This window comes from Podarcis erhardii (genome assembly GCF_964252035.2).
Source record: "Podarcis erhardii genome assembly, chromosome: 10".
Lineage (NCBI taxonomy): Eukaryota > Metazoa > Chordata > Lepidosauria > Squamata > Lacertidae > Podarcis > Podarcis erhardii.
This window is the reverse complement of record NC_138500.1, coordinates 9272812-9300625: the sequence shown is the minus strand read 5'-3', so window position 1 is coordinate 9300625 and position 27814 is coordinate 9272812. Positions and strand designations below refer to the sequence as shown.

The 27814-nt window shown below is 44.9% G+C and overlaps 1 protein-coding gene and 1 long non-coding RNA gene across 13 annotated transcripts in view; one reads left to right on the top strand and one right to left on the bottom strand.

Moving 5' to 3' along the window:
- LOC309352028 overlaps positions 1-18642 on the top strand; it is a 215669-nt gene extending 197027 nt beyond the window's left edge. For 9 of the 10 annotated variants that reach the window (XR_014161018.1, XR_014161019.1, XR_014161020.1 and 6 more), the window contains exons 2-3: positions 17557-17673; positions 18562-18642. This is a non-coding gene — a long non-coding RNA (uncharacterized lncRNA). Of the gene's footprint in view, positions 1-12940; positions 13000-17556; positions 17674-18561 lie in introns of those variants that run through there. The other variant, XR_014161027.1, reaches the window with a different exon arrangement.
- On the bottom strand, positions 1009-27683 carry RBM17 (RNA binding motif protein 17). 3 transcript variants are annotated; one of them, XM_081880096.1, is made up of 12 exons: positions 27500-27683; positions 23032-23172; positions 21994-22110; positions 20063-20229; positions 19301-19398; positions 17010-17066; positions 14132-14279; positions 11220-11371; positions 9573-9646; positions 7999-8097; positions 2807-2879; positions 1009-1335 (listed from the first exon to the last, which is right to left on the bottom strand). In XM_081880096.1, the coding sequence occupies exons 2-12, from the start codon at positions 23152-23154 to the stop codon at positions 1232-1234; spliced, it is 1212 nt and encodes a 403-aa protein (XP_081736222.1). In that variant the 5' UTR covers positions 23155-23172; positions 27500-27683; the 3' UTR covers positions 1009-1231. The 3 variants fall into 3 exon arrangements, with proteins under 3 accessions (XP_081736222.1, XP_081736223.1, XP_081736224.1); XM_081880097.1 differs by lacking the exon at positions 27500-27683 and having other exon boundaries at positions 23032-23191; XM_081880098.1 differs by lacking the exons at positions 23032-23172; positions 27500-27683 and adding an exon at positions 22366-22483 and having other exon boundaries at positions 21994-22108.
- Between the last annotated feature and the right edge of the window lie 131 nt (positions 27684-27814).

Sequence of the window (27814 nt, the reverse complement as noted above, 5' to 3'; positions counted from 1 at the left end):
AATAAATACAACCCAGGTGGTTAAGAAAGCCCAACAGAGACTCCCTCTCCTCAGACAGAGTATTGCGGAAGAACGATGTCAATTAACATTTGATGATCTCCTTCTACCGATCAACAATAGAAAGTGTCCTTTCATACTGCATCAGTGTGGTACGCTGGTTTGACATCAACTGATAGGAAGTGCCTGCAGAGGGTGGTGAATAAAGCACAAGGTATTATGGGCTGTCCCGTGAATCAGCTGGATTAAGTAGCAGAAGAACGTTGCCTCAGGAGAGTGAGGAAAATTCTCAAGGATGATTCACACCCCGGCCGGCGCTTTCTTGATCTCCTGCCCTCCGGGCAGAAAACATAGAAGCCTGATTAGTCGCACTAACAGGGTAAAGAACAGCTTCTATCCGTGGGCTGTTAGGCTGCTGAATGAAAAGATAACAACAGGGCAACTGACTTTTGGGTTTGGTGGGTGTGCGTCAGTAAAGGAGGGGAATTAAGACTCTCCTTCCTTGGAGGTTTTTATGCAGAGGTTGGATGGCCATCTGTCAGGGATGCTTTAGCCGGGATTCCTGCATTGCAGCGGGTTGGACTAGATGACCCTTGGGGTCCCTTCCAATTCTACAATTCTATTATTCTAAGCTGCAGCGGTTCTGAAATAGGCCCATTTCCCACTCCGCTGTTTCCAACTTCCTGATTAATCTTGCTTGGTTCAGACGTAACACCAAACCACAGTTTAATATGAAATGAACCTCACATGCTTCCCTTTCTGTGCTTCAATTCTCTCGCTCTCGGCTTTAACAGGTAATGCAAGGTTTGTCTGGTTAAAGGTGAACTGTGGTCTGCTGCTTAAGTGGAAGCGAAAGGGGACCAGAGCTTTGCGAGGGAAGGACAGAACCCCTGCAGGCACCAGGGCGCATTCATGTAGTACCAGTCAGCAGAAAGACGGGGGCACAAAACACTGCCCCACCTGCAAATTACAGGAGGATTCTTGAGGAGGCAAACAAAGAACAGCTGGATCTTAAAGAAAAACGGGCAATTATCTTTATGGAATTTTCTACCACAATAAAATATAAACAGTCCAACACAACGAACAAGAAACATCCATTCAAGGACTTAGTTCCAGTTTGTTCTAAACAACGCTGTCTCTTGCTGCAATCCCAGGATGGAGTTGAAGAACATGAGAATCCTGGCATGATACATCTATGTTTGGCCTCCGGGTGGTGGGGTGGGGGGCAGGAAAATCAGACTTGTTCTGCAAGGTCCAAGACTCGGAATTTGTCCAGGTTGTAGAAACATGCCTTCACCACTCGTCCGCCAAAGTACCTTCCATTCAGGTCAACAACGGCTGGAATAATAATAATAATATTTTTAATGCCCATCAAACGCCGAGAGAGCAATTCGCCAGCCAGAGAAACATTATTTCTTATAAGAAATTGGGCAAAAAAGTGGGAGAAGAACCAAGTCAAGTTCACTAGATTACGCTAACGAGGGCATCCATTTCATTTCAGTTCAAGCTGGGCAATAATAATAATAATAATAATAATAATAATAATAATAATAATAATAATTTTTTATTTATACCCTGCCCTTCCCGGTTCAAAAACCAGGCTCAGGGGGGCTAACAAAAAATTTAAAACACTTAATTGTAAAAGCAGCATCAAATACAGTATAAAAACATGAATAACAATAAAATTCAAAGTTCAGAAATCAATTTAGGGTAAATCCATCTAATAAGCATTAGATAATCCCCAGGGCTAGCTGGCTGAATTGGTCCGACGTGGGCCAGCGAGGAGGCCACGGGAGAATTAGCTGTGGGGTCTCAGAGCGGGTGATCTTCATAAAAGGGGAGGGGGAGGGAAGAGAAGGGAAGGGAAATAAAAGATCAGGCTGAATTCAAATTAAAGGCCAGGCAGAAAAGCTCTGTCTTACAGGCCCGATGGAAGGAGGTTACTGTATTTTTCGCTCTATAAGAAGCACCAGACCACAAGATGCACCTAGTTTTTGGAGGAGGAAAACAAGAAAAAAAAATATTCTGAATCTCAGAAGCCAGAACAGCAAGAGGGATCTCTGCGCAGTGAAAGCAGCAATCCCTCTTGCTGTTCTGGCTTCTGGGATAGCTGCGCAGCCTGCATTCGCTCCATAAGACGCACACACATTTCCCCTTACTTTTTAGGAGGGAAAAAGTGGGTCTTATAGAGCAAAAAATACGGTAAATCCTGAAGGGCCCTAGTCTCATGGGACAGAGCATTCCACCTGGTCGGAGGCATCACTGAAAAGGCCCTGATGGAGGATAGTCTGGCTTCCTTAGGGCTTGGGACCTCTAAACTATGGTCCTGTGATGCTTTTAACATTTGTAAGTGAGGGAGGACTAATATTGGGTGTTTAATCCCGTGTGTGCTTCAAAGCTGACTGAGGCTGACGGTTACTGAGACGTGTGACTTTGCGTCATGCAAAAGAGAAACATAGAATAATGTCTACCCGCTGGGCATCAGTCCAGGCTCAAGAGACACATCTTAAGTCTATATTGCCACAACCAGAAATGGAACTGAATTTATCGTTCCACGGACTTCAGGGCCAGAAGTTGGACTATGATCTTGGGAGACCACGATTCAAACCCCGCTCGGCTCACCAGGTGACCTCGGAGCAGTTGCAGTTTCCCAGCCTAGCCTACCTTACAAGGTTGTTGTGAGGATAAAATGGGGAATGGAAAAGGGAATCACATATGCCACCTTAAGCCCCCTGAAGCAATGGTGGGATATTGATGTAAATATTATATAAGGAGCTAAGTACTGGACTGGTCGTTATTAGACTGTTACCTTTAATTGCCGATTCCACTCTTTCGAACTCTAGGAATATTCTCACAGCTTCATCATCAGGTGCCCCTGGAATCTGAGTAAAACAAACAAACACACAATTGCAAAGAGAGGTGAAAATATAAATGTACTAAATAAATAGATTTTGGTGGGCGTTTTTGTTGTATTTATATATATTTTTAATGGAGGGACTGGATGAAAGATTGCCATGCGTTAATTTAGAAGAAGAAGAGTTTGGATTTGATATCCCGCTTTATCACTACCCGGAGGAGTCTCAAAGCAGCTAACATTCTCCTTTCCCTTCCTCCCCCACAACAAACACTCTGTGAGGTGAGTGGGGCTGAGAGACTTCAGAGAAGTGTGACTGGCCCAAGGTCACCCAGCAGCTGCATGTGGAGGAGCGGAGACGCGAACCCGGTTCCCCAGATTACGAGACTACCGCTCTTAAACACTACACCACACTGGCTCTCTCAATTTAGACACAACAAACTCTGTCTGCATTCTGGGACACGGAGCAAGTGATCCCCAAGGATTCCTTTCAGCTCAAAATTCCAACTGACTCAGGTTGCCTGCCAGATGACTTTTGACACACTTCAGATTAGATATGTAAAACTGGAGCAACTGTATGAACCAGTATCGGATTGTTTGGCAGCTGCCAGGATGACGCACGACAGATGCTGAAAAGAGCAGTCTGTGCTGCCCTAGCCTGAAGGGCTTCAGGTGGTTTGGGAAATAACCAGCTTAGCAAAGTTTACAGGACAGCCAAACAACCAAGAAACATCTGTCCGCGCTCAAACTCCAGGGTCAAAAGGTATGCTGTGTCATGGCAATATTTTCAGTTGAAGATTGTAGCCAGATGTATACAAGTGAAGCACAATTTTAACTGTTCAGAAAGAAGGATGTCACATTCCTTGATTAAATATGCTGAACTCAGAAAAGTTGTGCATTGAAATTCTACAAGGAAAAGCCATGCGAATCTTAATTAGACTGGTCTAATTCTTTACAAGATTAGAAGAGAAGTTGACGGAATTTGTGGACCAAAAAATAATCTTAATGGGGGATATGAACGGGGTTGTTTCACTAGAAATGGATAGACAAAGAGAAGGAACAAGCAAAGAAGGAAAGTTACCAAAAACCTTCTTTTCCATGGTAGAAAATTGTAATCTGGTGGACATCTGGCGTCTCAGACACCCGCTTGACAAACAATTCACCTTTCATTCTGAGCCTAACCAATCGCTGTCGCGCATAGACCAGATATGGGTCTCAAAGGAACTGTGTCCAAGAGTCAAATTAATAGAAATAAGACCAAAAGTAATTTCAGATCATAGCCCAACAGAGCTGGAACTGGAAAGCCTAGAGACAAGAACCTTCAGATGGAGATTAAAAGACCACCTTTTAGATGACCAGAAAGTTGTGGAAAAGGCACAGAAAAAACTGATAGATTATTTTAAAGATAATGGTGATAAAGGAACAAAGGATAGCGTTGTCTGGGATGCGAGTAAGGCTGTAATAAGAGGGTTCTTTATCCAACAGAATGCAATCAAAAATAGGAATAGAGAGAAAAACAAAGAGGAAATTCTAAAACAGATAATGGTTAACGAACAAAAACTATCACAAAAACCAAATTGTCAAAAAGCGAAGGAAAGAATTAAAATTCTACAAGCCCAGTTTGCTATAATAATAAATAGAGAGGTGGAATGGAACATTAAAAAACTAAGGCAAAAAAATTTTGAATTTGCGAATAAATCAGGCAAATGGCTTGCCTGGCAAATCAAAAAAAGGAAGGAGCAAGGTGTAATTAATAAAATAACAGTGGAGGGAGTAGAAAGAACCGACCCCAAAGGAATTAAGAGCGAATTCCTCAGCTATTATAGGAATTTGTATAAAGATCAAGAGAAAGTTGGTTTAAGGAGGATAGAGAGATTCTTGAAGGATAAAAGGGTGCAAAAAATCTCAATAGAGGAAAAGCAACGTTTGAATACACCAATTGGAAATGAGGAAATAGAGGAGTCAATTAAAGATTTAAAGAGGGGTAAGGCACCAGGCCCTGACGGATTTACAGCCGGCTACTACAAAGAAATGAAATCTATTTTGGTGGGACCTCTAAAAACGATTATGAACAATATCTTAAAGAAAGGAGAAACCCCAGAGACCTGGAAAGAGGCATATATTACGTTTATCCCCAAACAGGATGCAGATCCAACCCAGGTTAAAAATTACAGACCAATTTCACTCCTAAACACAGATTATAAGATATTTGCAGGAATTCTGGCAAGAAGGCTGAAGATTTTGCTATCAGAAATTATTCACAGGGACCAGGCGGGATTCCTGCCAGGTCGGCAGATGAGAGACAACACAAGAAATATAATTAATATGCTAGAATACCTGTCTGTTAGGACTGACAAACAAGCTATAATGGTGTTTGTAGATGCTGAGAAGGCATTTGATAACGTGATATGGAACTTTATGTTGAAGAACTTAGAACGCATGGATGTGGGTAACGATTTCTTTAATGGGGTAAAAGCAATATACACAGAGCAGAAGGCCAAATTGATCATAAACAATATGGTGACGGAGGAGATAAGGATACAGAAGGGAACAAGACAAGGATGTCCGCTTTCTCCATTACTATTTATAACTGTGTTAGAGGTCCTTATGAACTCAATAAGACAAAACGAGAATATAAAAGGAGTATCAGTAGGACAGAATGTTTATAAGACCAAAGCCTTTGCCGACGACTTAGTAATAATGACAGAAGAACCAGCAACGGCAATAGGGGAAATATTAAAGGAAATAGAACAATTTGGAGAAGTGGCAGGCTTTAAATTAAATAAGACAAAAACGAAAATGATAGGAAAAAACGTGGACCCAAAGATAACTGAAACAATCCAACAACAATCGCAGATAGAGATGGTCAAAAAAGTCAAATATCTCGGCATCTGGTTAACACCCAAAAACATAGACTTATTCAAAAATAATTATGAGCCGATGTGGAAGGAAATAAAGAAAGATTTAGAGAAATGGGGAGGGCTAAAATTGTCATTCTGGGGAAGGATTAATGTAATCAAGATGAATGTCTTATCAAGGTTGATGTTTCTATTCCAGACCATCCCTATAATCAAAGGGAGTCAAATCTTTAAGGAATGGCAAAGGATAGTCTCAAGATTTATATGGCAGGGCAAAAAACCCAGAATTCAGTTCAAATTACTAACAGACGTAAAGGAAAGAGGGGGCTTTGCCCTGCCGGATCTGAAACTGTACTATGAGGCATCATGCTTATGTTGGATAAAAGAATGGGTAAAATTGGTGAATACGGAGCTGCTCGACTTAGAGGGCTTCGATAATAGATTCGGGTGGCACGCGTATTTATGGAAGAACAAAAGGAAAGTACACAAGGGGTTTGCAAATCACATTTTTAGAGGGCCGCTAATCGAAGTTTGGGAAAGATATCAAAATCTGTTAGAGCCGAAAACACCACATTGGCTTTCACCTCTCGAAGTAGTGAGTATAAAAACCACTAATATGAGAAGCAATTGGGCAACTTATGATCAGCTACTAACTAAGGTTGAAGGGAAATGGAAGCTAAAACCGTATGAGCAAACAAAGGAACATGTTTACGATTGGCTACATCACCATCAGGTGAATCAGATGTTTAGTAAAGATATCAAAGAAAGAGGTTATGCAGATAAAGACTCAAAATTCCAGACAGAAATAATAAATAATAAAGTGAAAATTATATCTAAGATATATAGGATGCTGTTGGACTGGAATTTAGGCGACGAGGAAGTCAAATCGGTGATGATCCATTGGTCAAGGGATATAGGTCATAGTATACAGTTTAAGGATTGGGAGAAACTTTGGAAGGGGGGGTAAACTTTACGGCGTGTACTTCGATAAGGGAAAACGTTATGAAGATGTTTTATAGGTGGTACTTGACACCCATGAAATTATCAAAAATGTATAAGGTGGATAATAAGTGCTGGAGATGTAAAGACATAGAGGGCTCCTTCTACCATATGTGGTGGGAGTGCAGAAGGGTGAAACAATTTTGGGAGAAAGTACACACTGAATTGAAGAAGATATTAAAGTACACATTCATAAAGAAACCAGAAATCTTTCTTCTAGGGATATTAGGACAAGAGATAAAAAAGGAAGATCGCAGATTGGTATACTATGCGGTTACGGCAGCAAGGGTAGTATTAGCCCAGAAGTGGAAACTACGGGAAACCCCAACGGTGGAGGAGTGGAGATCTAAGTTGTCGGATTACGCAGAGTTGGATAGATTAACAGGAAAAGTTAGATACATAAGAGACCAAGTGTTCACCAAAGATTGGGAAAAGTATGTAGATTATCTGGAATGTATTAGTGAAGGGCAAATAACGCTAAAGGGATTTAGAGACGCACTGTGAAAGACTAAGAGTTATTGTGCAAAGCAAACAGGAATTAGGAATCGGTATAATGACAATATAAGTAATGAAACGTGTAATTTTATTTATTGCTTCGAATGATTTACGGACAGGCTGAAGGAAGTCCCGTAAGAGACGACTATGTTATATGGATGATATGGAAATGATAATTGCTGTTTATTATTTTTAATTTTTCTTTTCTGTGTATTTTCTTTGTATTTGTGTGTTACCTTGTGTGTTTTTTTGGAAATAACTAATAAAAAAGAATAAGAGGGGAAAAAAAAAATAGACTGGTCTATAGCTTCATCCCATACAACGTGGGGGAGAAAATCAGTCTCCAGATTTTATGGTCATACACAAAAATTACCTGTTATTAATTACTCTTGGGTTCAAGAATGCAAACAAATAACAGTTTTTCCAACAGAACTGGCATGCCTTTTATTTTGCATTCTAGTAAAAAAAACAACCCAACCTCTTGGTAACTGATATAATTTGCCAGTATTTTCTTAACTATATAATATATGTGTTTTGATCAATGTACAATGAAATTATAGAATTGTGGCATTTATATAACTATATACCGGTAATTACTCTGCAGATTTTCAGCTCATGGTGGAGTAACTTTAGATCTGCACAGATTTCCTTCTTGCCAACGTTTTGTGTTTTTAATGTGTTGTAAGCCCCTGTCAGGTATTCTCTTGCTTCTGTTTTTGTGCAGTGCTTATAACATATTTGTTGCTGGGGGTGTGTGTGTGTGAGGAAACTATGGAAAACGATGCCAACTAATACCTCAAAGATGACACACTTCCCCACTTTGCCGTATTTTTCACATTCCTCCTTGGTTTCGCCTTCCAGGTCTTCATCCACCTCCCCAGCTCCGACCATATTCTGCAAAAAAGAAAAAAATCCAATTGAAGAGGGGGCCAGTGGCATAGCGTGGGTTGCCTGAGCTCAGGGCTGAGCGGAAGTGGGGTGCGAGCGGGGAAAGCTGTCCCGAGTACGCGTGTGCATTCAACTGCCTAACAGCGTCTGCAGGCGATTTCAGCTGCAGATATAATGAAAGAAGAATCAACGGAAGCACACAGCTGTAATGAGGCAGCACCGGGTGTTAAAATTTGGCGCCCTTAACAATTTTGTGCCCTGGGCAACTGCCCCTGTGCCCCCCACAAATGCCATGTCACAACCATTGAGTGCTGGCTTCAGATGTTTCAGCCTGCAACTCCCACCAGTTTGCTGGCTGGGGCTTATGGGGGTTGGCACCCAAAACATGTGGAAAGCCCCAAGCTGGTGTAAACGCTGTTTTAGGCTGAAAACACAACTGGTTCCCCCACTAGGGTGTGTGTTTTGTTTTCCAAATGCTGGGCAACGACTGCAGAAGGCGTTTAAATATTTTCACTGAAGGCCCACTATAGAGCACCCCTGTTCATCCATATCCTCTCACACAGCCGAGCAGTTTTCTGATCGCTTTCTGGTGATGGATGTTCAATCCTGCAAAAAGTCCACAGAACATTCTCCTGCAACCTATGAGCCATAGCTTCCTTGCATACAGTAGAACCTCTACTTATAACTGCCTCCTGTGGCGTTTGCCCTCCTAGGTGTGTGACATCATACTGGGTTCATTGGGAATGGGTTAACTAATTGTAAAATAACTAACCAGGGGGCAGAGTTAACTGTGTATAAGGTTTAAGCACGAGGTTTTTTTGAGGAGTTAGAGTTAGGGTGGTTGAGAAGACAGTCTGGAGTTAGAAGAGGCAGAGAAGATAAGTCTGTGGGTTGAGCTAGTCTGGTGTGAGAGAGTGAGAGAATTTGTTAAGAGGAGTCAGTCAAACAGTTGAGATAATCAGTCAGAAGGTATTAGGAAGGCATAGGCCGGCAAAGAAACTAAAGGTACTGACAGGAATATCATTGGAGAAACCATAAACTTGTTAATGTTTGTAAAATAAACTAGTTTTTTTGGTTCACTTTTAACAACTGTCTGGACTCAAGTGTTTTACCAGAGAGTAACTGGTTGGTGGCAACAAGGAAGCGAGCACAGTGGTGGCACAGGAATCAATAGACCGTTTAACGTCCGGGGACCCTGTGTGATCGCCACACCTCCACTCGTGGACGTTCCAAGTTGCGACCACGGCAAACCCAGAAGTAACCGACGGGTTTGCCACCGTTCGCACATGCACAGGAGCGGTGATCACCGTTCACGCATGTGCGGAAGCATGCAATTGTTGCCTGCACCTGCAACCCGTTTCACCATAAGGATAGGCCTCCGGAACGGATTGTGGTCGTGAGTAGAGGTTCCACTGTATTGTAATACCAGCCAGAGGCTTAATCCACACGAATTAAAAGATTGGGGGGGACGGGGGACTCACCCGTAGCAGAACCACTTTGGTAGGGCACTTTAGGATCTCTGTTAAGGGATTTGAATCCGATTTCTTGGAGGCATCTGCTATGCAGAAAGGAAGAAAGCAAGCAGGAACAGGGCAACATTAAATACCGGATCGCTACTTCGTGAGCAATCACATGCTAGGTTAATCCTGACCCAGGATGTTCTTGTGATTCTAGGAATCTGGCGTGGGTATTCAGACCATAGAGAACAGAACCAATAGAGCTATTCAGGCTAAGTTATACTCAGAGCAGACCCACTGAAATTAGTGAGCATGTCTAAGTTAGCTCCATCAATTTCAATCCGAGTAAAACCACCTTTGGGAATGGTTGCTAGGTTTAATTACACCCACCCACCATGGACAACAATTTATTTTTTTGTACATTGCCCACCTGACTAGGTTGCCCCAGCCTCTCTGGGCAGCTTTCAACAGAATACAGTCATACCTTGGTTCTCGAATGGCTTATTTGCAGAGCAAATCGGCTCCCGAACACCGCAAACCCGGAAGTAGGTGTTCCGGTTTGTGAACGTTTTTCAGAAGCCGAACATCCGACACAGCTTCAGCTTGAGTGCAAGAAGCTCCTGCAGCCAATCCAAAGCCGCGCCTTGGTTTTCGAATGGTTTCGGGAGTGGAACGGACTCCCAGAACGGATTAAGTTCGAGAACCAAGGTACCACTCTATACAAAAACACAACAAACCAGTGCCTTTTTTCTGGCAGTACACAATGGTATTCAGGACCACCACATTTTTTTGAGGGGGGTGAGGTGGGAGGGCTCTTGGACCCCATCAGAGCATCGCACCTCCTTCTCCAAGCCTGATTAGTGTTTGCCCAGGCAGGGGAGATCTCTTCACCAATAGGCAGATGGGCAGGCAAGGAAACATCAAGCAGCTATCCTGTCCTCACTGCCCAGCCCTGATATCCAGCCACGCTGCTCCCGCATGCGCTGGCCCTATGCCCCTGTTTGTTGGTGAGAACCAGCATTTTTTTCCTAGGAAAAAAGCACCGAGAACATCACACTCTCAAATAATAATAATAGTAATAATTTATTATTTATACCCCGCCCATCTGGCTGCGTTTACCCAGCCACTCTGGGCGGCTCCCAATCAAGTGTTAAAACAATACAGCATCAAATATTAAAAACTTCCCTAAACAGGGCTGCCTTCAGATGTCTCGAAGTACTACAACCCAAAAGCATCCCCAATGTAAGGCTCTATGGGGCCTGTATGAAGCAGTAACTCCTACTGGAGACCTCCTGGCCCAGAGGGAAAAGGACAAGGCATACCACTGCAGATGGATGGCAACACAACTTTTCCATTTGTCAGACCAAAGGCTCTGCAGCACTTCTTAAGTCCCGAGGGGGCAAATAATCACCCAAGAGCAAGGAACTAACCTGATCTTTAAGAAAAGGCTTAAGCAGATAAGCCTCAGTTAAGCCTGTTACAGGTGGACACAAAGGGGAATGCAAGGCTGATTAAAGGAACGGAAACCAAGAGGGCAGTTAATTATTAAGTTTCCCCCATGATCAGCACTTGGTCTGTGCAGCATGAGGTCACCCCACCTTTCTGACTCAGCACTGCTGCCCACCTGTCAACATTGTTATTCCCTACTCCGGAGAAGTCCCCCCAAATTACCTTTATCAGCAGCATCACCGACAATGATTTTGCCACCTCTCTTGCTAGTTTTCTCCACCGACAGCGCCGTGCTCAAGCCCTGCTCATGCTTCCCAAGACCCTGGCCCTCTCGGAAGCCGTATTTCTGCATGATCTTGTGCGCCACTGTGCCTCTGGAGATGAAACAGAGTCGGGTTGAGTGGGCAACCCCTTGGGAAATCACACAGCTCTCGTTTGCAGCACTAAACCTTGGCTTGGCACGGAGGAGCAAGCGTACAGCTCCAAATGAGGACACTGCAGCCGCTTTGTCGCTATGAGGAGATGAGCCATGTTTTGGCTTAGTAAGTCATCTGAACCTGGGCTTGTGGTTTAGCTCTGCCAGACACACCACCAGCTACAAACTACAGGGCAAAGTTTCTGGTTTTTCAGGCAGGAGCCTGGATTCAAACGCTAAGCCAAACTGTAACTTGGCTCGGTGCAAGGAGCTAACGAAGTTACCAAGGGGCAGCAAAGAAGCAACGATCTCCTCTCTGGGAGACAGTGTGTTTGCTCATTCCTGCTAAGCCACATTTCAGCTTAGCGTTACGTGCAAACCAGGCGATAGAATGGATGTGTTAGTCAGGGGTTGGATCAGATCTCTGCAGCATTAAATGCTAAAATGGTAACTGGCACAGCAGCCCCCGAGATTTATCTAGAAACGTTTAGCAAAATGAATACACCCAGGGAATAAGCAAGATTCAGCTACTTTTCTGAAATATCGCAAGCAAACTACAGTTGTTCACTAAACTAGGGTAGCAAGCAAAACTGTATCATCATCAGTGATAGACTGTCCGAAGAGAAACTTATTTCCAAGCTAACTGTTCATAAGACAAGTTTTCATAATGTTGTTCTTTTTTCATAATTTATTCTCTATTGTTTAAACATTTTGCATGGTTTATTATAATATTATAAGCACAACAAAGGGAAAGGAAGTATATAAAACATTGACAATCTTAATTGCCCATTCCTTGTTTCTCCTGAAGCATTGCCCAGGTGATTTCAAGTATATTTGAATCTGTAAGGGCTAGGAGCTTTAATTTATTTATTCTTTTAATTAAGTTATACACGAAACAGAATAAGATAGCAGAATGAATTTTATCACTTCAGACTGCAGGCAAAGGGAATCCATTTTTGAATGAATCCTTGAAGAAAATGCTCTGTGCAATTATTATTATTATTATTATTATTATTATTATTATTATTATTATTAAACAGCAGATCAGAAAGAATGCTGTAAAACAGAACTTATCTGCTATGTCAGTTTGTTAGCTGGAAGGATATTTCTCTCTGGGGAGCGTACCAAACTGTGAGCCACCACTTGCAATCTGAAAGGGTACAGTCTATTCTACTGCCTCGGGATTCTACCCCTTTTCCCTGCCACATCGTAAAACCAGCATTAGATTTTCAGGAAGTCAGGAAGCTGAACTCCATGCCTGATGTCACCCATCTCCTCAAAGCTGAATTAGTGCCAATGACTTTGTAGGAATAGCAGGATCGTATGTGCATTATAGGAAGATTCAAGCATATTGCAGGCAGGAGGCCGGAGCCATTATATCCATAAGTATAAATTAAAGGTAAAGGTAAATGGACCCCTGACCATTAGGTCCAGTCGCAAGCGACTCTGGGGTTGAGGTGCTCATCTCGTTTTATTGGCCGAGATGTCCGTAGACAGTTTTTCTGGGTCATGTGGCCAGTATGACTAAACTGCTTCTGTCGAACCAGAGCAGCGCACGGAAACGCCGTTTACCTTCCCGCTGGAGCGGTACCTATTTATCTAATTGCAATTTGACGTGCTTTCGAACTGCTAGGTTGGCAGGAGCAGGGACCGAGCAACGGGAGCTCACCCCATCATGGGGATTTCGACCGCCACAGCCCTACAAAAAGCAACATCCCCACTCCTGGACAACACAGCAACAAGTGCATGCATGATCTCATGCACCAGGGAGGGGAAGGAGTAAGTGCATATACAGCCTATGAAGGCAGTTCCCCAAGTCTTGGAGCAGAGGAGAATCAACATGCCTGTGAGGGACACAGTGAAAGATTTTGTTGCAGACTGCATTTCGTTGCAGACAGCTATTCCTGTGTAGTTTTATGGAACTGCAGCCCGCAAGGAGCTCTGGTGGCTAAAGTCAATGTCAGGTCTCTAAAGAAATCTGCCCCTCTCTGAGGTCAGGAGCTGAATTCAGTTATCTTAGGCCATGGGCCAGCAAACTAAGGCCCGCAGGCCAGATCAGGCCCAATTGCCTTCTGGATCCGGCCTGTGGACAGTCCTGGAACTGCTGCATGGATCGCCAGCGCGCACGTTCTTTCCCTATCCCTCATATAGCGGCAGCACCTCCTCCCTCCCTCCTCCTGGCTTCTCCCCGCCCTGCCTAGAGGAGGAAGGGGGCTGGGCTTTGTTGGTGCCAGCAGCAGCAGCAGCGCTCAAGCAGCCACCATTTTAAGCAGCCCCTTTTGCACGCTGCTCATCGTCCCTCCGCCACCACCGCCGCCAGCCCCTGCCGCTTGCAAGACCCAGGTAAGCAGCCACTGGGGCTCGTGGTGCTGCAAGATGCCAAATTAATTGAAATCAGCAGCAGACAGCATGTGGCCCGCATGCAGAGTCCCCAAACTATCTCCCTGCTTTATGTGGCCGTTGCGCAACCACTCGCCTCTCCGTCCGGAGAGAGCTTCGCTCGAGAAAAGGGGAGTCCCAGAACTGCTACTAAGAACTGTAGCTCCACCTCTTGGACACTGGGCTTGACCTCAACAACAAAACTGGAGTTATTAGAAGGTGCATGACAATTTACATGCCATTGCGCATGCAGAAGTCGCAGGGTGGCTCCCCAGTACTGGCCACCACTGCCCCCTCCTGGCATTTTGTAGGAAGTGCCAAAATGGTTGCATTCGCTCACCCCATGTTAGCAAGGAAGGAATTGCTGGGTCCTGTCGGGGATCGAGGCCTCTCGGGCTCATCGTACATCGGGGGAGGAATGGCTGCTTTGGATGATGATGAACCGCGAGGCCTGGGCTCTTCTTCATACGGGAATGACGACGATACAGCTGGAAGCGAAGTGGGACGTTCAACATTAAGCCGAAAAACCACAAAAAGCCATGCATTTCCATTATGGCCAGCATGCGTTTCCTGACTCGCTTGCACAGATAACTGAACAGCCTTGTAAGTTCCAGCTCCCACATCTCCGTTATCTTGCCCGCTAAACACCTGATCCGGCGCAAATGTCATTCAAAGCTAGTAATGGCAAGCGAGAGGTCCAATGTAAAGGGGCTGTGGTGCCATGAGAATCAGCACAAGAGAATAGACAAATTCTTCAAAATAAATATACAACTGGGGGTGGGGACAATCCCCCATTCATCCATTTTTTTCCTAAGGTAAAGGTAGAGGGACCCCTGACCATTAGGTCCAGTCGTGACCGACTCTGGGGTTGCGGTGCTCATCTCGCTTTATTGGCCGAGGGAGCCGGCGCACAGCTTCCGGGTCATGCAGCCAGCATGACTAAGCCGCTTCTGTCAAACCAGAGCAGCACACAGAAAAGCCGTTTACCTTCCTGCCAGAGCAGTACCTATTTATCTACTTGCACTTCTGATGTGCTTTCGAACTGCTAGGTTGGCAGGAGCAGGGACCGAGCGACGGGAGCTCACCCTGTCATGGAGATTCGAACCGCCATCCTTCTGATCGGCAAGTCCTAGGCTCTGTGGTTTAACTCACAGCGCCACCCGCGTCCCACCCAGCATAAATAATATGCCACCTAATGGATGAGTGCAGAATTTCTCAAGATTACCGGTAAAAAGAAAACCACAACGCAACCTTGAACATCAACTTGTTTCTGCACAACTCAGCTCGACGGCTACATTTAATGAGCTGCTTCATTTCCCCAACCATCACACCTGCACACACACCTTTGCAGCTCACTTCCAGATAACTGGACCCGGAGGAGTCAGAAACAGAAGATGCTCCCCTTGCTTTCCAAGAATCCCAGGAAGCTGCCATGGGTAAATTCAGAGTCCCAAGGCTCTGCCAGCCTGCTGGTATACCCCACGTTCCTTAGGAGAGCAAGCCCCTCACTGGCTTGTTCATGCTCACTTTCTTGTCTACCTTGTGCGAGACCCATGGTCTATTTCCCAACAATGTACCACCGCTCTTGCTATTACAACAGGGATGAATGGCTTAAGCAAAGCTCTGTCCCACCCATTCTGAGAAATGGAAGCAACAGAAGAGGGGCCCATCTTATTTACAGATTATCCAGTTGTTCTCTCCTCCGACCTAGACCACAATAGGTGCGTGAACATGGCTGTGAAGAATGCAACCACCCAAGTCTAACACAATGTGCAAAGTGGAAACACCTGGCGTTCAACTGCTAAGGTAGCAACTGGCTACCCAAGGTGTAGTTTTTTTTAAGCCCTGTCAGCTCACACAAGCCACAGTGCAGTCTGCTGCTAGCAGTGAGGAAGCGCCACACTGAGTAACGCTTTCAGACGAAAGCATTTTCAATGACATTCATGCACACTTGCCAGGTTTAGCACGGGAATCTTCAGGCTGACTTCCAAGCTACTTTGGAGTCATTTAGAGGCCTATCCGGCGTGTGTGTGTCATCGAGAAGATCAGTCATGGCAGACATGGTGCCACCTCAAAAAGCATTTGCTCACCCTTTCACTCTTCTTTATTTTTTTTAAAGTGTATTTTTATTAAAGATTTTCTTGATTTACAAAGGTATGTGCAATGTCTCTCTCTCATATTTTTTTCTATGTAACTTTTTTTTCTTTTACAAATCGGTTTCATTTGTTGAGACATTAGGAAGAATAGGGGGAAAGATGAGTGGGGTTGGGGTTGGGTGGTGATGTTTCTATTTTACTTAATATATGTGAGGTTTTGTGTCAGCGTTGCTTGTGCAGGTTCACTTGTGTTCCTTTGGTGGTGAGAGAGGTTGGGGTTGGCCGAGGGTGTGGCTATTCATTTGTGGTTGGCTGTGGTGGTCTTTGTTTTCATGTGTGAGTGGGGTGGGTGGGTGTTTTGGATCAGGTTAGCCATATTGATTTGTATGCCATTGGTGGATTTTTGTCACTGTCTTGTTGGGCTGTGTATGTGATAAAGGGGAGCCATACCGGGGTGAAGGCGTCTTCTACTATTTGTCCCCGTGTCAGTTTCAGTTTATTGGTTAATTTTTCTAGTAAGGCTGTTTCCCATTCTATTTAGCACCATTGCTGCCACAGCAGACTAGTCACTAGAGCCTAGTTCTTACAGACAGCAGCTATGGTAAACTGTCTCAACTGTACCGTTTTGGACTATGAGTTGGGGTGGAAGGAAGCTGTCGTAAAATAAATGCTCTCCCTCCAACTCCAAAAAAGAGATTCCTACACATGCAAAAACCTAACGTGTCATGGAGAAAATGTCTTTCTAGCCTAGCATTCTTCCTGATGTGCTAGCATTCTGTACGTGGGGATTATTTTCATTTTGGCAGGGAGAATTCATTCACGTGAACACCCCTTCCAAACAGCCCAAAAGGCTACAACTCATACACAGACTTGCAGCCTGTGAAGAATAAATTTCAGTTTGCACAAGGTGATGGAGAGGCCCAAGAGGCTGGTCCAGGGCCCTGCAGAAACCAAGTGAGTATCCCTACAGCTTGTCCTCATATTATCTGCAGTTCCCTGGGGTTTTGTGGCAGACATCCACAGCAGCCTGGTGCCCCTGGAAAGCATCCGCTGAAGGCAAGACATTTTTGAAAGCCATGGCATTAGCAACTTCAAAGAAAAATAATAATAATTTAAACATACGTTCTTTGTCCCTCTCAACCAAAGAAGTAGGTGGTGCGATGGCAGCTCCTCCCATACCTGTGAAAGGAAACAATTGCATGAAAAAGAATGCAGGAATCTGCAAGACTTAATAGGTGTCACAAGAATTAGAGACTCTTCCTTGGTTTTGCTGCAATGGACTCAACGTAACTGTCTTTCTGGAAGTTCAACAGGCTAGGCGTGTGTGCTGATGGGATAAAGATATATTACACCACATATGCATAACTTGATCCACTCCCCCTCTTTCCTTTCTCCTTCTGCGATGGAACTCTTATTTGGGGACTTCCCTGGCTTTTTTCTAGCCCACGTAGGACCAGTCTGGATAGTTGGCCTTGGTGAAGATTTGACGTTTTCATCCCCAAAAAGTTTTTGATTTGAATTTCTACTGAAATGAGGCTGCATTTTAATGTTGTACTTTAATCTTGTTTTTAAGTTGTCTTTTAATCAATTGTTTTTATACCTGGTGTTAGCTGCCCTGAGTCCGGTCTTGGCTGGGGAGTATAAATAAAATAATAATAATTATTATTAGTTCAATGCACTCAACTTCAGTGATAAAAGCATCATTGCCTAGGGAGGCACCTGGAGCCAGAAAGCATCCCCAAAACTCAGCATGTCCTGGACTACAACCCAAAACTGAGTTGCCTTGGTAAGGCCCAGGCTACAACCAACCAAAAGAATGAAAACTTTGATGACACATTGCCGCTGATATGAAGGGAGTGGGATATCAGAGAGGTGTGTAGGTGTTCTATCACTTTGCTGCTGGTTTCTGCCACTCCTGGCTCCTAAAAGTTATAGGCCCAGGGTCTTTGGAAATATGGCTCCACCAGGTGCCCCTTTCCTCAAAATGTGTGTGAGAAAAACACAGAGCCCCCTTTTAGAAGCTTCAGACCCCAAGGTCTGGCACAGCTTGTTCCACGCCAGAAATAAGACACCCGGCAAGAAACCGCCAGGGTGATTTTGCTCAGTTGATTGGGGCATAATAAAGGCCTCCTTATACTCTGCGACCAGTCACCTGTCCTGTGCATCTGCCAATACCGATCCCAATGGAAATGGGTTCTTGCACAACAGCAAAAGAAGAGAGCATAATGGGAGGAAGAGACCCAGAGGTTTGGTAACATGGCTCAAAGTCAGCCAGGGAATTAAAAGTGCAGCTCAGAGAGATGACACGATGCCGAGAAGCACAAGAGAGCATATTTCTTCAAGCAATAAAGCCCTCTACAATTGGGAACTGTGTTCTGCAAGATCTCCATTACAAAGTTATTTATTTCCAATTCCCAAAAGGAAGGAAGCCCAACTAAAGCTGGCAACTTAAAATTATTATTGTTATTTATTGAATTTATATACCGCCCTATACCCAGAGTTGCGGAGTAAATTTGAAGAAAACTTTGATAGTTGGAAATGTCTAGGTGGTCCCCTATTTCCCACTTCTCCATTGCTGCCTCTGCAATGCCGGTGATAATTTAAATGGCACGCTCAGAAATCAGGGTTTGCTTTAAACCCCACAGCCACTCTCACTGCCATTTCCTTTTTACAGATTCAGAACCAAGGCTACATGGAAGACTTCCGCAAGCCATGACCTTCAAAGTCATCGCCAAAATCTATGGAACGTCTTGTCGTTTAAGCACTGGATGCTGCAAAGGATTTTTACTGGGAGAGAGAAAAAGACCATTCCTGCCTCTCCCCCACCACCAAAACCCATTGTGTGTGTTTGGGGTGGGGAGGGCTGCAACACTGATAGCATCAAGGACATGATGGGGTTGTCTGGTCTGGGTGGTGGGAGAGAAGCCACCCTTGCTATACAAAAGAGAGATAAATCAGCAGCCACAATTGGTGCAGAAAAGCAGCTCCAGCTTTTGATAGACCCTGAACTTTCTGTTCTCAGCAAGTCCTTAAGCACTAACCAGCTCCTTGCTTGGCACCACTGCGTACCCTCTCTTGCACTCACTCATGAGCAGACTTAACCAGGTGGCAGCAGCAGTTTGCTACAGTGCTGCCAACAAAAAAAGTCTGCTCTCAAGGGCTGCAGGGAGCTCTTTGTGCCCACCAGAGAACTTATCTAGGGGCATCCCCCTAATGGCTTGCTGCCCCTGGGTAGGCTGGTTCAAAGGTGACCACACATGACAAGGAGGCTGGCAGCCCCAAGAGGTCCCCAGAAGATGCCACAACCTGATGGGCACCAACACTGGTCTCCAGGCAAGGGGAAGAACCGATCACATCTAACTGAGATTCCAGTGTCCAACCAAGGCCGTGCTCCGCGACTAGGATTTCCTTACTTCTTTTCCGCCTCTCTCTTTCGTAATCTTCATCTTCGTCAGAATCTGGATCCGGCCGCCTTGAAAATCCACTCGCCTCATGCCTGTCTTTGCGCCTCCTTGAAATTAAAACAGAAATTAAGATGACAATCCTCAGGTGCAGGGAATCCACAGAGCACACTTCGCAATGCAGGGTGTGTTTTGCCTACAACAATTACGAAATAGAGATGTTTACAGATGCATTTCAGAGGTACTATCTGTTTTTCTTTTGCTGCAAGGGTTGGCATAGTTCCTACGGAATCCATCTCTACCAGTTTTATTAGAGTAATTCCTTTCTATCCAAACTCTGGGCACAAACTGATTTTCCCCCCTAAAGGACTACACTAATTAATGATGGGTTACTTCTTTCTGTCCAAGTGTTTACAATTTGAAGCAGCTCTTTGGCAAGTCCAGATACCATTCACACAGAAATAAATCAATACTGGTTTACTGTACATTGATCTCAAATGCCAAGGAAAATTATTCTGAAAGGTGAAAACTTGGGTGCACTGATATCCAACTTCCTCATACAAACAGGACCTGAGAGCCTATGATATCCTGTAGCGAACGTGCCCATACAAGTGAATTAACTGTATCACAGGTTTAATTAAGGATTTACAAGGTGAAAAATATTATCAGCTGACCTGATGTCTTACAAAATTATTCAGCTTGTAAAGACTTTGACACCATCAAAATGGCTAAGACAAGCATGTAGGTGGATGGTTTACGGCCCAGACGACTTACTTCTCCCTTTCTTCAATCTCTTTCTGCCTCTCCAGCTCACGCTGCCTTTGCCGTTCTTCCCGCTGGCGTTTTACTACTTTCTCGTAATCGTTGGGAAACATGGGGTCATACTCATCAGCCAAAGGAATCAAGACATCTCCTGCAGAAAAGCCACTGGGGACGGGGTCCTGGGATTGGAAGGGGGAGAAGCGCTGATGAAAGCTAGCCAACGAAATTGCAACAGGTGAGAGGCCTCCTCGAGTGCCGCAGATTTCACTTTCAAAGTATTTCCCAAATATTTCCTCTCGAAACCCAACATACAGAAAAACAACCTCCCCCAAAACCAAAGTCAACAGCTGCCCTTATGCTGATCTGCAATCAGGATGAGGCCAAGATCTGCATTCCACTTATGGCGCCCAGAGGAGTTGGGGTTGGACCTGGATGCACTGAGTCTGCACGAAAACTGTCTGCTTGACCCTTTCTGAAGCGGTAATCCTGTCTGATAAAAGCACCCAGCGCCCTTTGGGTCCTATTGCCCGTATTGTATTTATTTTGCCCACCCAAACTGGGCTGCTTTGTCAGTTTGCTTCTGGTTTCATTTCATGGTGCCTGCTCTTGCTTGTAAGCCATGAAAAGACCAGGCAAACACATCTTCAAGAGCATCCACTCCCTTATGAACCTCAACCTATCTCCGTCAAGAACATCAGAAGAAGAAGAAGAAGAAGAGGAGGAGGAGGAGGAGGAGTTTGGATTTGATATCCCGCTTTATCACTATCCGAAGGAGTCTCAAAGCGGCTAACATTCTCCATTCCCTTCCTCCCCCACAACAAACACTCTGTGAGGTGAGTGGGGCTGAGAGACTTCAGAGAAGTGTGACTGGTCCAAGGTCACCCAGCAGCTGCATGTGGAGGAGCGGGGAAGCGATCCCGGTTCCCCAGATTACGAGTCTACCGCTCTTAACCACTACACCACACTGGCTCTCAGAAGACCACTGCCAGACCAAGCCAAAGGCCCTCTAGCCCAACATCCTGTTTTCACAGTGGGCAACCAGATGTCCATAGGAATCCTGCAACTGGGACCTGAGCCCTCCCCACTTGCGCTCCCCTGTGGGGAAGGAGATCTCTGCAAGAGTACCCAAGTATTGTGCCTTTAGGAGAATAATATGGCAGCTACTTAGAAACAGTGCTACTCAGAGATGGTACGAAGGCTGTGAAACACTTTCCTTGGTGCCTCATCAGGTAACACACACCGTTAGGCAATTTGTCAAAGGCCCCCTTCGTACGCATTTGGGGACCTAGCTTAACATTTACACTGCTGACTGGAACACCCTCTGTTGCAGCTGTCTGCAAGCCACTGTTCCTGCTAACATTCATATTTTCCCGACTCTGTTCATACAACTTTATTGGTTGATCCTCCCTTAGTTACTGTTGTTGAGTGTTTTGCACAAATTGGTACAAACCAATCATCTTACAGCCTTTCTCAACCTTGGGTCCCCAGATGTTTTTGGCCTACAACTCCCATCATCCCTGACCACTGGTCCTGTGAGATAGGGATCATGGGAGTTGTAGGCCATCTGGGGGCCCAAGGTTGAGTACCACTGAATGTATTCAGATAACACGTTATTACTATAATCAGTATTATTATTACTGTACGTATTATTTATACTTACTAGTCACTTGTTACCTAAAAGGTCTTCGAGAGACTTAAGATTTAAAAACATTAAGGCATTATCACATTAACGTGTTTGCAAAAGTGTGACAGCACTAGTCTCATAAAAGGTCATTTAAAGATCCCTATCACTTAACACCTTTATTGCACGGATCCATTTTAGAAACCATCATGATGAAAGTGTCTCACAGTTTCCTGGCTGGCAATTTTCTGCATTTAGGATTCCACTATATGAGCCCCTGCCCAAAAAAGACCAGTTTGCCTCGGAGCAGCTCCAGTCTTACCTTCAGGCCAGCTGCCACGTGAGGAGGGGTGTCAACAATTTGTCGCTCATCAGATGCACTGCCTCGCTTCAGGTCAATCACGGGAGCAAGGACCGTGCTTTGCTTTGTTCGCTGACTCTAAAGTAAGAAGAAGAAGAAGAAGAGAAGAGTTTGGATTTGATATCCCACTTTATCACTATCCGAAGGAGTCTCAAAGCGGCTAACAATCTCCTTTCCCTTCCTCCCCCACAACAAACACTCTGTGAGGTGAGTGGGGCTGAGAGACTTCAAAGACTGGCCCAAGGTCAACCCAGCAGCTGCATGTGGAGGAGCGGAGACGTGAACCCGGTTCCCCAGATTACGTGACTACCGCTCTTAACCACTACACCACACTGGCTAAGTAAGAACATCACAAGCAGACACTTCACTCAGCACCAGAAATGTTGCTGTTCTGCAAAATGTCCCGTGTTCCTTTCCACCCTAGATCATTAAGCAATTTATTTGCGGGGCGGGGGAAGGCTTGTCACACCCCAAAAATTGCAAAATAAAAAAAGAATACCGCTCTCAAAAACCGAAGTGGATAATAGATGGATGGGGAAATGCGCAGAACTTGTGCTCAGGTTTTAGCAGAATCCGAATTCTGGGAGATGCCCTTGTCCTATTCAAGCCTGATTTTCAAATACAGGAAACAAGATGAAGGTGATGTAACATTGCAAATTACAGTAATTTGGTCTGCCTCAAGCTAGGATCATAATGCACATGATTCATTCAACAGCCCCCGGAGACTGAATGATGATGCAAGATATCAATTTCAGATGAAGATGCTGAGAAGCGAAATCGAACCTTTCCAGTTTGCTTAAGGCAGAACACTCTAGGGTCAGCATCTAAAACCCCAAGAGCTTGAATTCCTGTTTTCAATTATAATTTCTGGGCTCCAATTCAGTGGCTAGCTAATTTTTACATTATTCCATAAGCAATGCACTTCAAAAGCACTTCTAAGCAGCTTTTAATTTTCGTCAAGGTTAGGACAGGGTATTTCTAATAGAGTCTTCACTGTACCTTTGCCTGGGTCAGAGCTGCCTTCTTCACTTGCAACTGAGACTGCAGAAGTTTGAAGTTTTTGGACCAGCCTTCTGTTTTCGTATCACTGGTCTCCACTCCCAAATCATCATAAAGCGACATTTTCTTTCGAGCTCAGAGCTAGGAATCAGAGAGGATGAGAAGGAACAAATCATATTATCATTTTACTCAAGAGTTGCCAGTGGTGCCCTTGAGGTCTTGCCCTGGTGCACAATAGCCTGAGTACACAACCTCCAACTGTTCCACTGTCAAACAGTTCTTAATGTCAGAAAAGTTCTGCCTGATGTTCAGCTGGAATGGCCTTTCCTTAACTTTCATCCATTCCTATTTGGGAATGGTCATAGCTCAGTGGTGCAGAATCAGTTTTGCACCGAGAAAGCTCCAGGTTCAATCCCCGAAATCTCTAGGAACGGCCAAGAATGAAATCCAGGCGTGCTGCTACCACTAAGAGTTGCCCAGAGATAATAATTATTTTTTATTTTTTATTTTTTACAGTATACCCCGCCCTTCCCGGCTCAGAAAACCGGGCTCAGGGCGGCTAACAACAAATTTAAAACACCTAATTGATGCAACAAAAAACAGCATAAAATACAGTATGAAACGCGAAGAACAATAAATTCAAAATTCAAAATTCAATTTAGGGGGGAAATCCATCCAATAAACATTTGATGATCACCAGGGCTAGCTGGCTAAATTAGTCCTATTTGGGCCAGCGAGGAGACCAGGGGAGAATTAGCTGTGGGATCCCAGAGCAGGTAATCTTCATAAAAAGGGGAGGGGAAGGGAAGGAAGGGGAATAAAAGATCAGGCTAAGTTCAAATTGAAAGCCAGGCGGAATAGCTCTGTCTTACAGGCCCTGCAGAAGGAAGTTGAATCCTGCAGGGCCCTGGTCTCATGGGACAGAGCATTCCACCAGGTCGGAGCTGTCACTGAGAAGGCCCTGCCCTGGTGGAGGATAATCTGACTTCCTTAGGGCCTGGGACCTCTAAACTGTGATTATTCATGGACCTTAAAGTCCTCTGCGGGGCATACCAGGAGAGGGGAACCTACAGTCTTCAGGATACTGGACTACAACTCCCATGATTCCTGGCCACTGCCTATAATGGCTGGAACTCATGGCAGCTGGGAGTCCAAACCACAGATGCCCCAGCCCTGGTGCACATGTAGATACCAGAAATCATGACTGCGAATGTACAGACGCCAAAAATAGCTTCTGCGCAGGCGCAATTTCCGGCGTCTGGGCATGCGCAGAAGCGATTTCCGGCACCGTGGATATGCGCAGACACGATTTCCAGCATCGCGCTGCAACAGTCCAGCCCACAGACGATCTCCATGGGAGTGATCCGGCCCATGGCCAGTAAACCTTGCCAACCCCTGGTGTAGATAAACTGGTAGTTCAATTCTGTAAAAAGCAACTTCCTATGTTCTTAGGAGGGATGCGGGTGGCGCTGTGGGTTAAACCACAGAGCCTAGGACTTGCCGATTAGAAGGTTGGCGGTTTGAATCCCCGCGACGGGGTGAGTTCCCGTTGCTCGGTCCCTGCTCCTGCCAACCTAGGACTTGGAAAGCATGCAGTACAAGTAGATAAATAGGTACCACTCCAGCGGGAAGGTAACTAGCGTTTCCATGCGATGCTCTGGATCGCCAGAAGCGGCTTAGTCATGCTGGCCACATGACCCGGAAGCTGTACGCCAGCTCCCTCGGCCAGTAAAGCGAGATGAGCGCCGCAACCCCAGAGTCTGCCACAACTGGACCTAATGGTCAGGGGTCCCTTTAAATTTACGTTCATAGGAAGGGCCAGTGGTATAGAGCACCACTTTTGCATGCGGAAGGTCCCAAGTTCAAGGCCCGGCATCTCCAAGCAAGGCTGGGGAAGATCCCCTGCCTGAAACTCTGGAGAGCTCCTGCCAGTCAGTGCAGGCAATATGGAGCTAAATGGATCCAAAGTTCTGAGTATCAGGAAGCTTACTATGTTCCTATTTATTAATGTTCCTACTGTTGCTAGCTCATTAGTATAGCATCAGTTTTGCATGCAGAAAGCCCCAAGTTCAAATCCCGGCATCCCCATCAGGGCTGTTAAAAGATCTCCTGCCTTTGCAACTACAGCAGCAAAAATGTTAGGTAAAGGTACCCCTGACCATTAGGTCCAGTCATGGCTGACTCTGGGGTTGCGGCGCTCATCTCGCTTTATTGGCCGAGGGAGCTGGCCGAGGGAGGCAGCTTCCGGGTCATGTGGCCAGCAGGACTAAGCTGCTTCTGGCGAACCAGAGCAGCACACGGAAACGCCGTTTACCTTCCCGCCAGAGTGGTACCTATTTATCTACTTGCACTTTGACGTGCTTTTGAACTGCTAGGTTGGCAAGAATGTTACTGGCCCACAAATGGAAAGAAGTAGAAGTCCCAGCAAAGGAAGAATGGATACAAAAACTTATGGAATATTCAGAAATGGCAAAACTTACCAGAAGAATAAGAAACCAAGATAACATACTTTTTATAAAAGAATGGAAACGGCTTATTAAATATTTACAGATAAATTGTAAACAGTGAAGAACGTTGGCAGCACTGTTGTAACCTGCAGTTTTATAAGAGTATATATTTAAAGGAGATGACTAAATGAGCAAATTAAGTTAATTTGTAGCACCCTGCTTGTGGTTAACGCTTAGCTGGAATGAAATATTCAACGCAGCAATAGAGAAATTAAAATAGTAATTTATTTGTCAGACAAATAAATAAGAGGCTCAGTGGTACGTGGTTACCAAGCTCTGGCCTGGCCTCCTGCCATTCTGGCCAGCACTTATATTCCCTTAATCCAGCCCCCTTTGCTCCTCCTGTGGCTGCCTCTGTCCAATCAGCCTGGTTGAAATTCCTATTGGCTGTTTGCTAGAGCCAATCACAAAAGATACACCCACAAAAGATACACCCACTTCCTTGCCCTTATATGGGAGACAAAGAGCTATATATAAATGACAAATAAGTAATAATATATCTTACATGGAATCTTAATTACCAGCTCACCTCTTGCCCTTCTTGCCCTATTGCCTTCTAAAACAAATGGTTTAATCTTACATTTTATGTTCAACAGATGTCAAGGATCTTGAGTTTCACATAAACATTGAAAGATTTCCTTCATTTAATGTTTCTAAACAAAATGCCTGACAACTATATATCAAGACTGCCCGGATGGCGTCTTCTGTCTGGCAAGGGGGGGGCTGGTGGCTGACTTAATTTCAGGATAAATACAACTCTTACAACCATATGAAATAAGAATCTAGCATTCCTTAAATCCTTTGCATAATTACATTTAAGCCAATATATTTAAGCTAATATATTTCATACATTTATCATAGGTAGCCTCTTAAAAGAATAAAGCTTTTCAAAGTAAAAAGGAAGGAACTCAATAAAACACAGCTTTTAAAAGAAGCCTCTTCAGTTTGCACCTCCCCCTTTCCCCCTCCTCTCCAGCCTCAAAATAAAATAGGAAGAAGCTGCTTCTTCTGCCAAGCCAGTTGCCTTTCCAACATTTAACACATTTTAACCTTTTTTAACTCTCTTAGTTTAAGAAACAGCTTTAGAAGAGACTTCCCCAAAAATGCTCTCTTTCTTTCTAGCTAAATGTTTTTCCTTCCATTTGCTCCTGGCCTTTCAACCTTAGAAAGAAGATCTGGCTCATTTTACTGGGAGGCACATTAGTATTATCTTTCCCCATTCCTAATGGTGTTTTCTCAGCCTTGGGGCAGCATATTTAATTCTCCCTTTTTATGACTTTGAGAATTGTTTTTCTACTATAAATCAATGAGGCCCTTCTTGTCTTAGGAGGAAAAACATCTTGCCAAGGTTCTTTTAGGCAGCTGGTCTTTTGCCTGGCATGAAACATTTGAAAATCCTTTTTTTAAGCTCATTTTTAAATACAAGCCTTGATTGAAATATATAGAAGCTTTGATAAACATGCAGGCTTATGATTAGATGCCTCAAATTAGGATATGCAGAAGATATTCAAAATAAGTTTTAAAATGTTAAAATGAATGTAAAATTAGTGAAATGTATAAACCTGAAAAGCATAGATAAAAATAAAAGATTCCCTGCCTGAGAGAGCTGCTGCCAGTCCGTACTGGCAATACTATACTAGATGGAACCAAAGTTATGACTGAGTATACGGCGGCTTCCGAGGTTTCTAATTGCTGACTGAGAGGCGCTCTGCACATGCTCAGGAACACACGCTACTGCCCGCAAAAAAAGGCCCACGAGAGGGACCTAATGTTTAAAATTAAACTTTTCCCCCCTTTTTCGTTTCGAAAGGCGGTAATTTGTCACGAGGCGGAGCAGGCAAGCAAACCCGGTTCCCCGGTTAACCGCTTTCTCGCACACCCTTCAAAAAAACCGAGCGACAGCCGTCTCTCAGGCTGGATTCCTTTTCGTCCTCCGAAGCCACTCAAGCCTGGCGTTTTACCTCTTCCCCGCGCGGCGAAGGCCTCCCAGTCCTTCCGTGCAGGCCTCAAAGCCGGGGCCTCGCGTAGGACCCGACGCCGAAGAAGGCGCCTCCTCTTCGGCCAAGGAAAGCTCCCGCGTCACGGCCAGCGCGAACCAATCAGGCTCTTCCTCCCTCGAAGCGCCCGCTAAGAGCGGCGAGCTAAGAGGGTGAAACGGCGGCCGCGCAAACGCCGGGCGGCCGGGTGGGAGGAGCCAGGCAAAGGACTCCGGCGACCCTACGGGCGGGAGGAACTCTACGCCAGCCGCGTACGCAGGCGAGAATGGGAACGCTACG